The 14,644-nt window shown below is 35.9% G+C and overlaps 1 protein-coding gene across 3 annotated transcripts; it reads right to left on the reverse strand.

The window, feature by feature from the left end:
• Positions 1–4,341: 4,341 nt before the first annotated feature.
• Positions 4,342–12,941, reverse strand: LOC148845635 (Protein kinase superfamily protein). 3 transcript variants are annotated; one of them, XM_088956082.1, is made up of 3 exons: positions 12,777–12,937; positions 5,303–7,084; positions 4,342–5,227 (listed from the first exon to the last, which is right to left on the reverse strand). In XM_088956082.1, the coding sequence occupies exons 1-3, from the start codon at positions 12,781–12,783 to the stop codon at positions 5,004–5,006; spliced, it is 2,013 nt and encodes a 670-aa protein (XP_088812208.1). In that variant the 5' UTR covers positions 12,784–12,937; the 3' UTR covers positions 4,342–5,003. The 3 variants fall into 3 exon arrangements, with proteins under 3 accessions (XP_088812208.1, XP_088812209.1, XP_088812207.1); XM_088956083.1 differs by adding an exon at positions 12,108–12,667 and having other exon boundaries at positions 4,342–7,084; positions 12,777–12,934; XM_088956081.1 differs by having other exon boundaries at positions 4,342–7,084; positions 12,777–12,941.
• Between the last annotated feature and the right edge of the window lie 1,703 nt (positions 12,942–14,644).

Raw genomic sequence — 14,644 nt, forward strand, 5'->3', positions numbered from 1 at the left:
ATTGGTAGTGTAATTGGATAATGGTGAAGAATCTTGTCTTCAAGCATGTCACTTGGGGCTAGAAGTTGAAAACTTGAATTGGAAATATTAGGGTCTGTTTGGTTTGTGGGAGTAGGGACTGGTCATTTCCTCCCCTTGCTTGAATCAGACGGGCGGGAGAAATAGACCATTCTGATTCCAATTCCAATGGATTCCAGTTCTGGTTCCAACTGTGAACTAAACAGACCTTTAACCTGTTTGGTGGAGATGAATAAATAAGTCGATACAAATAACAATTTATTCAGGAACGAGATAGAAGAGTAGATAAAGGGTTATAATTTAATTGAACTATTGAAGTTGAAATGTTGAATACAAATCTATAGAATAATGCCCAATTTAATAGAATCAGAAAATATATCAATATTTTAATCATTATTGTATGTGCATATTGATATTTTGTATCTTTTAACTTTTAAACCATATTTCTTAAATTCTTTTACCATTTTCAACGTTTCATAACTCAAGATAGCTTGGTTACTAAATAACATTAGTTTCAGTTAACATCCATTAGGTTACTGTTAATAGTCACCTATTAATGTTATTAGAAGTAATAACCTGTCCCTAATTCTGTGTAGGGGGTTCAAAAATTGGCCTGTAACTCTGTAAGCACCAATATATTGTGATATTTTGAACCTTGATTGTTTAAAATGTCGATACAATAATATTGACTCTTATAATTATATATTTCCGTAGAGATCATCATGTAGCATGGGTGGAATGGGGTTATTGCCATTCATTCCACACGTGCCGGTTGGTATTGTTGCGTCGTGTCCTTGTATTGGTTTGATACAGTGGAATAGGGTTTCTTTTTCAATACATTTTCTCATTTTCAGGAGGCTTCCCATCTTTAAAAAGAGGATGCATTTTCGTCATTTAATCTTTCAACATTCAGTAAATGTAGATTTACATATTTTGGCATTTGAAATTCAAGGATATATTTATTTGTTATTGGAGCATGATTTTTTTTTGCTGGATTAGTACATCCATGGATTAATCCGTGGAACTGCAAAACAAGAGGTGTGGGATCAAACCTGAACTGCAAGCTTTCACTGGTATGGCCAGTGGGTCTCATGTGCACCCAGCTCTATCCCCACTTCTGATTGTACAGCAGTTTCAGAAGCCAATCTCCCACCTAACAAGGTGGCCATGATGATCGACAATAATAATAATAATGATGATGATGAAAATACAAATCTCCCACCTAACAACAGTCTAAGAAACCAATCTCCCACCTAACAAGATGGGCATGATGATCGATAATGCCAATAATAATAATAATAATAAGGGTAAAAAACAAAAAACCTCCCCTATAGTTTCATTTTAATAAATACATCTCCTGAACTTTTGAGAAACTTAATAAAAATCTCCATTCTGTCACTGTCCCAGACGGAAAACATTAGATTGATGCACCAGTTTTTTTCCAAATATCTATTCTACACTTTTATGAATTATTTTACATACAAAATTATTGAAATAATCACATTTTAATTCAACAAAAAAGACATCTCAGTAATTTTGTATGTAAAATTAATGAAATGATTGTTAAAAGAGGTTTTTGTTGAATTAAAATGGGGTTATTTCAGCAATTTTGTATGTAAAATAATTTATAAAAGGGTAGAATGGGTATTTGAAAAAAAATGATGCATCAATCTAACGTTTTTCGTCTGGGACAGTGTCAGAAGGGAGGTTTTTGTTGAATTTCTCAAAACTTAAGGGGAGATTTTGTTAAAATGAAACTATAGAGAAGGCTTTTATGATTGTCAGAAACTTCAAGGGAGGTTTTTGTATTTTTTTTTATCAATAACACTTTCATTAACTCATCAAAAGAAGATTTACAATAAGGAGGCTTTTGTATTTTACCTTAACAATAGTGATGATGATGATGATGATGATGAAAATGAAAATCTTATTTCTTTTGCTGGTTAATGTTGAGTATGTTGAGAATGTGACCGTGATGATCAGCTGTTGGTTTTGGACACCCTAAGACCATACCCACTTTACACCCTTTATTACGAAATCTATTTTCGATCTTCCAGGTTTACGGAATTAATTCTTATAAAATGATCCTGAACTCAAATAAAACCTTAAATTTTCAAAATTATTCCGAAAGGTATTTTGGTGACTGGGTCACAGGTCAAACAGTCCCTCTGTTTGGTTCGACTATTGGACTCATTGAAACCAAAATGCAAAAAAGGATTTAGAGGGGCCAAAAGAAGACCTGAAGTGGACCATTTTCTTAAAAAACAATTCGACTTTCAGCTCCCGGTCTAATGGTAGGATGCTTCATTCACGCCTTCTACTAATCTATCAATGTTGGTTGGATAATTGGATGTCTCATGCAGACAGAACTGCCATTACCTAAAGCAAAATTTGTAGTTTGTCTCATTTGCACTGCCTTCTATCTTACTCTATCTCATGTAAAGTGCAGACTACATCATTTTACTCCTCTCCAACAAACAACTTTCCTCCTACCCATAGTCTTCAAGGCGACAAAGTAAGGCTAAGCAACAAGAGAGGCATCTTGTTGCCTAGTCGCCTAGGCAATGGAATTCTTTAAATAACCATAAATCCTATGGTAATATCCCTAGGTTCATAGCAACCATCAATAATCTTTCATTAATGATTATCTTTAATCTCCGGAAAATGGTATAAGCTCTTCATATTAAAATAGAACATCAGGGTTCAAAAAAATATATTAAAACATAGAAAATCACATATTCATGAGAAGAAAAAAAAAAGAAAATATAAGAAAAGAAAGGGTGGAAGGAGAAAAAGAAGATGATGATGAGGATAGAGAAACTGATTTGACAAAATTTTAAGTGTTGATTGAATCTAACAAATACAAAATAATAAAAAGAAACTAGTATATAAATCAACAAAATAAATATTTTAGGTTAATAATATCAATTTTATTATTATAATCTCAAAAAATAAAAATTATAAAAATCTTCCATAGCAATATGTACAAAGCAGGTAGGCAATTAAGCAAGGTGACCATCCATGGGTGTCACCTTGACAACTATGTTCTGCTTCCATTCTCTTTCATATAAATTGAAGACCACATTATTTTACTTTTTTTTACTCCTCACAAACAAATAAAACAAAAATCAAACTTGAAGCAAAAGTAAACAAAAACTTATACCCAACCCATTTGCATTCCCAGGCATTCACACCAGTGTAAATGAATTTTGCACTGCAACCAGACAGAGTCTTATGAAACATTGGGTTTAGAGCAAGCTTATTGTGGCTACTGGCTAATGGCCTGCCAGCAAAGGCATCATAGCTACCAAAAGCATCCAAAACTGATATATGCCGAAGAAAATAAATGCACAACCATGAATGTAACAGAATAATTGGCCCATGAGTTTCATGGTACTGGTATCAATGGGTGCCAACATACATTGGATATTGGTCTCTCAGATTAATAGGACAGCCCCAAAGCATTGGATAAATGGGTCCAATTTAAGGCCCTTTTGGAAATTGGGTCTAATCCTGGTCTTGATTGTCTGGTGAAGTATGGAGTCTTGAAATTTATAGAAGAAATGGAACGAGGTCCGGTCTAAACGCATGGGACCACTAATTATGGTCAGAATATCAGGACCCACATTGGACAAGTCCAACCTAACAAAAAGAACTTTGACAGATGTCATTAGACCACAAGATTTTTGCTTAAAAATATACATTCTGGTGAGAACGTAAGCTGAATTTTATCCCCAATAAATCCTCAAGGTGGGACCCTTTTGAACGATGGGTCTTCATCCCCCCCTGACCCAACCTTTTCCCCAAGAAAGAGTAGAGAAGACGAGATTTCCCTTGGGGTTGAAATTTATAGACGAACGCAATTTCACCTGTCCCCTTTTGTTTTTAGCGTTTCTGTGTAAAAGGACAATTAGTACTGATTGTTTGGTGCATCGGGTCTGGAACCACCTCTGTCATTTGGGTTCATTTGGATCCTGACCCGAAAAGACCTGGACCCACCCACATGACAACCCCAGCTCTTGGTCTGTCATTACGATTGAGTTCTTTATTCTTGCTTCAATTAGATGAACTAATTGTCCCCCCTGGCAATATCAGAAACAGAAAACCTTCTGAAGCTTGCTATCCTCTCTCCAGACTCCAGGCTCCAGCAAGAAGTGGTCTGGAACCACTTCTGAAGCTTGCTTCAAGTGGTTACTGCTGAAGTGTTGATATGTTATAAAACAGCATTTGAACAGACAAAGCTGCAACAAGCGCTTGTACAAAGAGTTGCAAAGCCTACGAAAACATTAAATTGCACGGCCACAAGAAAGACACGAGACATAATTTGCCCCAGAAAGCATTGATCAAGATAACTCTATAGAAACACCAGAAAAACACAAAAATCAACCACCCACTTACAGAGGACAATTCTGGATGCTATAGACACTCATGCTGGTCCTTGTACCTCAAACCAAACAATTAGACCAACAAGTTCAAGAAATTCTGAACATTTCACATCTTTACAAAGTAAAAATAGACATCAATATAGTATAACCTGGATGATGGTACGTGACAAGCTCGGGAGGTTGATTTGAAGATCCCCTTCAAGAACAGGGAGGAACTGTATGTGAACATCAAAGGTGGTTTGTAGAAACCCAATTGTGGAGAACCCTGAAACAATGTGGTAGAGAAGATCCAAGCAATTCCAACAGAAGGTCCAGAAATTCCCTTGGGGGAAAAAGAACCCAACCAATAAATGAAAGAACAAAGATGGTCAATTGCTCCAGTAGTTTGTCTTAGTCCTCGGTGATTCAAAAAGTTCAATTAAAATCTTGACAGAGACAGAAAAACTTAACCTGAGGAAAACATATTCTGGACTATAATAATGCTCATATCTGGTTCAAGTCTCAGAGACCTCTCGAAAATCCAAACATGTCTCAACAATGTTCCAGATGCTCCAGAGGGCTCAAGCAGCCATTGTGTGGCTATATTAGAATGAAGATGTCCTAACCCATTGTGTCTATTTCCTTCCCGTGATCTTCATTAATATTTCTCTTCAACCTTCTCAACCATATCTCAAAGTCCATGGGATATGGTGTCCCACAGAGACTGTCAACATAGTCAGCAAATGCTTTCAACACAGCTGAAATGTCCCCAAGCTTTTGCTGAATCAACCTTCTTGACCACGAGTTTTCCCTCCACTGCAGTGCCCCCTCAACTGAATCCAACTCTGGCATAACACCACCCAATGAAAAATAAAGCAAATAGACCAGACTCTCTGCATCTGAAGCTGAGCATAACTTACCTTCTTGAAGAGCGTAAGTAGAAGAGAAAAGAAGATTCATGGCTGGACGATCCCTCTCTTCTAATACAGCATGACCCCATCCAATAAGAACATAAGGGTGCCTAACACCAGAGCTTACACGGATAACATTCTCTGGACAGATATCTCCATGCCGAATTCCAGCAGCAGCAGCAGCAGATAGTGCTGCTAAACAGTCATGGCAGCACCTGAGAGCCTCATCTGAACCAAATTGCCCATCTCTTATCATGTTAGCGACTGATTTTCCAACTGGGCTGGTTACAAGGATTGGAGTTCCACACCAAGGATGGTCACAGTTGCCCCCAGAACTTGGTCTAAGGCACTGACCAGGGTGAATTATCCTCCCAGATGCCACCAGCTGAGGCAGATACTTGCTAGACAGACCTCTCTGCTTCATCACAGTCAATATTTTAGTCTGCCTCTGAACCTGATACCATAAGTTCATATCCTCCCATGCAGGTTCTAGTTGAGAAGGATGAGAGCCAACATATAAAAATAAAGGTTTTCCTGGTTCTTCCACAGAGGTTGCACTGTAGAATGAAAACTCTTCATCACCTAATACTTCATTAATTTGGAAACCCTTTTGCCAGTTTGAATCCTCTAGCCATAAAACAGATCCTGCTTCTAGCTTCATCACCTCTTTAGCTTTTACTTTCACAGCTTCATCCTGGACTTCAACAATTTCTGGGGAGGCACTGCGCTGTTGAAACCTGAATACACCATTTCCATTAACTCGGGCATCTCCAAATTGTCTTTCAGTTCTTCGGGTTTGGAGACGAGAACTATGATCAGAAGCTAAATCATCAATAGAATGCTTTGGCATCCCAGCAAATTGGGCAATACAATGGAAGGTCGCTAGAAGTGACTGAAGAGCACCAATATCTCCCCAGTTGGCATTTCCAAGCTTATTCCAAATCCTATCAATTGGAGAAACTGCAACATGTGAATGCTTCTGTATCCATTCAGCAGCACATTTGTAAACATTGCTGACATCAAGGTCCAATTTATTCACATCACCTTCAACTTTTACCACACCACCATACTGAGAATCAACAAGAAGAATAAAGACTGTATTATAATTCTGAAGAACACTATATCTGCTGATGCTTCTTGATAGTAGTATACGTAAAGCAAAGAAAAGGGCTTCACCAAGGACAGGGAGTGAAGGCTGCCGATTACTCCCCACTGAGAGGCCCCCAATGTTGGGCCTCAAAAGTGCTAGCTCAAGAATGTGGTCCCACTTTCCATGTGAATGCCGGGCATTCATCATCAGAGCAGTAGCACAAAGACCTCCAAGTTTTCCACTTGCAATTGCCTTCTCAGCTGGATAAAATTTCAAATTTGAACCATGTAGACAAGCAACTGAGAAAGGCATGGGCTCACCATGACTCCAAAATGCATCCCACAATCCCTTTGCACTTGCATGTAAGAAATCTTCAACGGCAAGATATGCAGCAGCTTCAGCAGCATCAGATGTTGAAGCATAAATAGCATTTGGCATCCGAATTAGCTGCTGAAATGAAACCCCTTCCAAAGCATAATCAAACTTTTGGAGTTCTGTCAACTCAAAAGGAATATCCAGAACAGCTTTTTTACAAGCTGTGTCTTCTGATATTTCTAAAAACCAATCTTCAAGCTTCTCTGTCAGGATTCCACTGTCAAGAAATTTCTGGAGAAAATCTTTGCAACTCCTAGACCTGCCTCCTGATGATACACTGGATCTTTTTGTTCCAGATGCCAATGACTCTCTGTCAGGTGAACCCCCTGTCAGGTAGTGTTAAAACAACACAGACAAACTGCTTAGGCTTTTACTCATCTTAGTTGTTAACTTTTTTTATATATCTCTAAACAAAGAAGTGCATTAAAAATGCTTAAAATTTTAATGAAATCATGACCAACATTATAGAAACAAGATTAAAATGGAATTGCAAATAGATAAGTTTGGAGGATTGGATCAAGAGTTCATTCCTGGAATTACAGACAAGTAGACAACTGGACAGGAAATTCCTTGGATCAAATAAAGAAGAGAAGATAGTGACTAAGGGAGAATTAAGAGACAACAGACCCCGTAAAAGAATACTGTATAAAGAGAATGTGCACCGCTAGAAACATAAACTCAAAAAATACAAGATAATTGAGTCTATACTGTATGAAGAGAGTTGGCACTGCTAGAAAGAAGCACCAGCATCTATTCTAGGAGAAGTTTGAATCCATTCTATTTAGATATTGACCAGCTTTTGTTTGACTTGATTTACACATTACTGGTTCCCAGAAAAGTCAATATTTCCATTGGCTAAACACTTTCTGGACCTGCCTTTGTATTCGTATTTTGTACATATACAATCAACAGAGGCCTCCCTAACATACGTTGCAACATCTCCAATAGCATGCTCTTACTTTGTCTTTTTCCTTAATAAGTCATCAAATTTGATTTTTTTATCCCCAATTGCTATGAGGAATAAAGGATAAAATCAATCCAAGGGATTTTACACATAAGGCACATGCCTTTTTGAAGCAAGGTGCATGTTGTCCATAAGAGAAGGAAGAGAGAAGAGAGAAGAGAGAAAATAGATTTAGAGTCTCAAAAAGCTGCTGGCAGCGCCAGCTTTTTATTATTTATACTAGGGCAACACAACTTAAAATAAAAGATGATGAAAGTACCAAAGTACCCCTGTGGTACTAAACTTACAGAATGACAACCTTTTAACACTCTCCCTCAAGTTGGGACATATCAATCATGCCCAACTTGTCACATAAATCATAATGTCACAAGTGATGTAACCTTTTTTTGAAGATGTCTGCAAGTTGGTCTTCAGGACTGACATAGGGAGTACAAACTTCCCCTGTGACAACCTTTTCTCTGATTAAATGTTTGTCGACTTTGATATGTTTAGTTCTATCATGCAGCACAAGATTAACAGCGATGTTTATGGCTGCTTTGTTATCAGAGTATAGAGTCATAGGTCCATCAACTGGAAAACCCAACTCACTCAACAAATTTTTTAGCCACATAATTTCAGCCACTCCATGAGACATTGCCCGATATTCAACTTCAGCACTAGACCTAGATAGATGGCTTAGAAAAATAAGGAGAGAGAGGGGAAGCAAAAAGAGAAATTTAGTAAACTCATCTTTTTTATACATCAAATCAACTCTTTTAAATTCCAATTAGAACGATGTTATTTTATTTACTTAACATAAGGGTTCATATCTTCCTTTACAGGCTCCAAGCTCAACTAGGAAAACCAACCCCAAAACAATTTGCTTTAGAATTGAGACAAACTGTTAGCTACCCCATAGGGGCATTTAAATAAGGATTGTAACTCCTAAACAACTCTAACAATTCATTACTAATCCTACTAAAACTAAACAAACCAAAAATAACTTCAGCAGAGACTAAGAAAAAAAAAAGGACTGGAGTTTCATCACAGATTGACAACATATAGTAAAACAACCACTGTTCTCTCAAAACATATCAGATTTACAACATTTAAGTAAAACAACCACTATTTTCTCACACCAAAAGCATGCAGAACAGACCAGTTTTTGTGCTTGATAGCCTATCTAATGGACCTGCTTCAGGTTTTCACCAGTTTTCCTCCTATGAACATCCTATGAGATGGGAATGAGGACAGAAGATAGGGCATTTTAAGGCCTTTCTTCCTTCCTTTCAGATCTGGTAGCTTCTTCTTGCACTTCCAAATGGGCTCAAATTAACCAATCATATGCCGTTGCATCGTTCATGTCCTATTATTTATTTCACCAGTAAAGAAAAATGGCGATCCAGTAGTTGCACATAGGCCTGAATTTTTTAAACTTGAATAGGGGTCCTTTTTTTATGGATAACTGAAAATTGTATTGATATTACAAATAGAAAATTATGTATAATGTATAACCCATAGGTTTGTTTAGCCCCTTTACAAAGTGCCCTGCAGGGCCTGCACCCCTTCTTATACTATACACAATTTTATATTACAATTAATCCCAAAGCAGTTGTCCCCTAGATGCTCCTTGCTTAGCTAATGAATTTGCTAGGAAGTTTGCTGATCACTTGCCAAATAATTAGTCTCCATTTCTATTGAAAGAAGCTTTACCTATTATTTTTTATCCATTCCACTACTATTATCAACTCCCCTTTCACTGCTATATTTCTCAAGCCCAAGTTTCTTCTTACTCTTAATCCTTACAAAACAGTATCCCCGCCTTTAATGAATCGCTAATACCAATTGGTCCAGTGAATTTTGCAACAATGTTTCCCATAGCATCTCTATAAACTCCTCCTATTCCGGATGGTCCCAGGTTCCCAAGACTGCATACTTCAAATTTCAGCTTTAAGAAGAGGTGTTATTGGTGGCCTCCAATGCTATTGCATTCTAGGTCTTGCCATCCAATTCCATCCTTTTGTGAAATCATCCATAGAAAAGGGGAAAATATCTCCATAGTTTTAGCCCAATGTACCACTTTTAACCATTATTCTCTCCATTAACTAGGATTAGGAGAACTTTTACATAAGAGTGCTCAATCATTTCTTTCTCAATTATTTCTTTTTTAATGTTTTCTTTTAATCTTATAATCATTAGAAGGAAGAAACATAATCAATTAGGAAAGGGTCCTGTAAAGAAATCCCTGTCCATTCCAGTATCAGAATCAATTTTGGATATGAACCGGGGGGGGGGGGGGGGGCGGAGAAACTTTTCGTTCTCCAGGATCCTCAAGGAAAAGTTGCTAACAAGGCAGAAGATTCTAAACTTTTGAAAAGCTAAACAATTTCTTTTTTTTCTAAATTTTGTATGTAACAAAGAAAGCTAATTCATCTAACAAACATGCATACTGGATTCAAGAGAAGCCTAGGATCCAGATGAAAGCACAATTGGCATGGAGAACAATAACCATTTACTGTCCAAATTATTTAGAATCTACCATGATGGATAAAATTACTGGAACACTAAAAGAACTGACAGGAGAATTTATAATTATAATTAAGAAAACTAGATATAATTTATAAAGGATAACCTATAGTAATTGGCTATGAAGGTTTGGAATGAATACATGAGAGAAGTAGGCATCTAGGTTGATTGAAGGTAATACAAACTATGTCCAAACATATCAGAAGATATCAGGTTCACAAGATCAGGACTATACACACCAACATCTGATCGTAACAATTTTATCAAGGACTGCAATGACCAAATTACTGCATGACATTTCAACATCCTACTAGTAGGAAAGAAGAATGTAACCAGAGAGCACAAGGAAGATAATATTGAATGTCCTTGTTTAAAACCACTATCAAAAGGTAATAACAAAAACTTAGATGTGGCAATAATGTAATGAAAAAACTTCCCTATATCTTTATTTCAATAGTTTCACGTGTAAACTTGTATAGAAGAAGCCTCATTAAGTACAGAGGTAATAACAAAAGCATATATGTGCAATAATTTAATGCATAAGCTTCCTATATCTTTATTTCAATAATTTCGCATGTAAACTTGTAAAGAAGCTTCGTGAAGTAAGGGGTAAAACAAGTTATCAAATCCGAGAAAAGTTTCTTCCCACAACAACCAACAAACCACTAAGGGGGTATTTACCGGCACGAATGCTTTTATTTATTTTTTGAATCCTAGAAAAGTGCTGCATCATTGGAAAAAAACAAAGGCGCATTCTTGGGTATGTATTTCTGAAAGCAAAGTGAGAACATTTCAGTTTGATTCAGAAAAATCACCCATGTTTCTGAAACCAACAAAAATATAATATTAAAAACAAAAACTTGTTTTCACTTCAAGAAGGCTAATTTGAGCTATTATTCAGTGTGTTACATGCAAACCAAAATCTCCTACAGACCTTCTTATCGTTGCTTCATATCAGCCATGGGCCATACCAACCCACATTTAAATGGACTTAAGTTCAAAATGTAGACAAGATATAAATATAAAAGTATATAGGAAAGATAATTAATATCAATTTAATCAGAATCTCTATCTGAATATTGTATGCTGTAAGAAATATAAGACCAAACCACCAGAGAAAATTATGGTTTTGATCCAAAAAATCAAAATGGCAATTCTTGTCTCAGTTCTTGAAAAAAAATAGAAAAGCATCAAGTAATAAAGAATGTATTTTATGTTTTTTTTGTTTTAAGAAAAACAATGTTTCTCCAACCATGTTGGAGAATACCTCCTAAAGTTAGTAAACAAATGGAAAAGCATGGGCAAACATGAATACACTCTCTGAATGCATGCCCAAATACAAAATGAGATTAAATCTCTAAAAAAGAGTCCCTTAGACTACCTAAAAAATATATGATAAGATGTTGCATTGCTGAATTCCATTGCTGTATATGTCCTTGATAATCAATGGAATTTTCTTCAGCATTCCAGTTTGAATTTCCCAAGTGAAGATCTAAGTTCTGGATGAGGGTCACATCAAGTGCCCATGAAAGGGATTTATTTACTTATTTTGATACAAGGCCCATGGAAGTAATGCCACTAAAATGGAGAGAGGCAAGGACTTTGAGTTCTATATTGAACCTCTGTTTATTTGGACTCAAAGAACTGCCATCTTCTTAGCTCATTCACTAGCCAGATAAGGAGTTCTGAGGGATAAATTATTTAGGAATATTCCTTAGCAGAATTTGGATTCATTTCTGCACATTTATATAGGGGAGTCAAACCGGATTCAGCTGCATGATTTGCCATTGGACATTGTATCTTAAATATGTAAATATTTTACAATTTTACATTACCATCCAAAAATTATCAAAAAGAAGAAACTACTAAAGATCTTTTACCTTTTCTTCTTCTATGATTTCCATGTGTTATGTATCTGCCGTTTATGATGCAAATATTGCTATATCCATACTATAACTTCTGATATTTAGTCATCAATCAACATTTAGACGACTCCATGGAGACAAAACCCTCAAATCAACAGAATTTTGCTAAAGGTAAGAAGAAAACAATCATCAACCAAACCCTGAAGAAGCGAACATGATGATTAATACAAAAAAAAAAAAAAAAAAAAACCCTAGCCAGCTCCTAACTCCACTGAGAAACTAAAAGGTACAGAAAACCAGAGAAACAATTCTGGGTTTCTGAAAATCCATCTCTTCAACAAAATTCCGATCTCCTGACAGTAAACCCATCCAATCACAAGATAACTTCCCAATTCAGATTACCAGATTCTCCCCCCTCTGAACTACAAAAACCACAGAACCATACAAAACAAAACTGACAACAAAACAAGAGCAAATTCAGATTAACTCCCTTAAACAGAACCCACAGCTCCAGCAATTCAAAGAAACAAAAAAGTAAAGAGCTTGGGACAAATCCCAGAGCATTTACCGAAGGCCTGAAACAGAGCAAGTAAATCAAGTCCATTGTCAAGTCAATTCACAGCTACAGAGAGAAGAAAACAGACAGAGCGTGGTAGTTGGTTTAGGGTTCAGACGTAATTTTACCTTCCATTCGGGTTAGGGTTTTTCTGAAACTTCAGATCGTCGTCCGAGGAAAAACATTCGAGTCGCCTGCAAAATCTTCTCAGCAACTTTCAGAGAACAAAAGAAGAAAAAAACGGCTTTTTTTTTGTTTTAATTTTTCTATTTTTTAATTTAGTTTTTATTTTCACCTCTTGCTGATGACTCATTTACAAATTAATTATAGTCTGCCCTTTCACATTTATTTATTTAATTATAACGTCTATATCTGTAATCTGTCATGCCTCGCCTTCTAACAACTTCTAGTGGGTCCCACCAGCACTAGTCTGACATAAAGTATGCCAGATATCGGTGCTCTTGGGCTATCAATCGTTGGATCTGGATCTAAAAGGAATTATTTCGGTATGGAGTTTGATAGTAGAGATGTGTTTTCTATTATAAACTGTTGGATCAGAATTTGATGGGAACTTGTTTTCTAAATACAGATTTAGGCCATGCATATTAATACTAATGTGTCCAAAGGATCATAAAACAAGGTTTTACAACTATAGGGACAAAAAAAACATAGCTAGGAGATGCCGATGCATCGGGTCGGGTCCGAGTCTGGGTAGATCCGGCAGGTCCCGGAGGGATAAGAAACACCAATACCTAGTACCTAGGCATTTATCAGGGTTGCATGTTGAACTGGTCCAACCGAAGCCTGACCCGTTCCAACCTAAGCTATTGCACGGTGTGGACTTGTCCGGGTCTGAGTAGATCCGGCCGGTCCGGAGGGAAAAGAAACACCAATACCTTGTACCCAATTTGTATAACATACACATTCATGTAAATGTACATATTGTATATTTATAATATGTATATTACATTTTTGTTACACCTTAGAGTATATTTAACTATTTACACTAATTATAAGATTCACCTAATCTTACATTCAAAAAACTAATGCTGCGTTTGGAAATGGTGTAAATGCCGGTTTGGTGCATTATTGCACCCCCGGTCCTGATTTACATGTATTTGGGAACAATGTAAAAATACCCTGACTTATCTCCTTATTTTAAGGACATAATTTTTTTATTTATTTATTAATAACCTTCGTTATTATTTTTAGGCTGCATTTGGCATTCCTTATTTTGAGGACTTATCTCCTTTTTGTAATTAAAAACTCAATGTTCATTAGGGCATTTTAATTGTAAAAAGGAGATAAGACCTTTAAAATAAGGAATGTCAAATGCAGCCTTAATCTATTCCCTAGCGGGGACCTGTGCAATGCATAGGATTTATTAAGCGAAAGCTAAATAATAGAAAGGGTCATTTACTAAAATACCTCTCATAGTTTCATGGATTTACTAAAATCTACTCTATAGCTAAAATTTTACTAAAACACCACTTATAATTTGCAATGGATTTAATCAATCTTCCACTAGATGACAGTGGGAAATGATAATGTTGACCCTAATGTTCATTTAAATAAATTTAATCAAAAGAAAATAAAAATAAAATTACCATATTAGCCCTTTATAAGACACAAGCAACCACTCTATTGGCTATATTTGATTAATTTTGTTTTCTGTACAAAAAAAAGTGTTAAGGGTATTTTTGGAAAAAAATCATGAGCGTAATGGCAAAAAAAGCACTCCTTAATGACAAGTTGATTAAGTAAATAAATTGTAAAATATATGTGATGTTTTAATAAAATGAAAACTATAAGGTGGGTTTAAGTAAATATGTAAAACTATAAAATGTGTTCTAGTAAATGACCCTAATAGAATCACACAAGAGTATACAATTGTTTTATATTTTCAACTTTTTAAATAATTAATAATTATTCATATTTTATATACTACTTTTAATAATTTTTTATAATACAAAAATAACAACAATTAATTTCAATT

This window comes from Nelumbo lutea, chromosome 7 (genome assembly GCF_056320005.1).
Source record: "Nelumbo lutea isolate HS-2025 chromosome 7, American lotus-T2T, whole genome shotgun sequence".
Taxonomy (NCBI): domain Eukaryota; kingdom Viridiplantae; phylum Streptophyta; class Magnoliopsida; order Proteales; family Nelumbonaceae; genus Nelumbo; species Nelumbo lutea.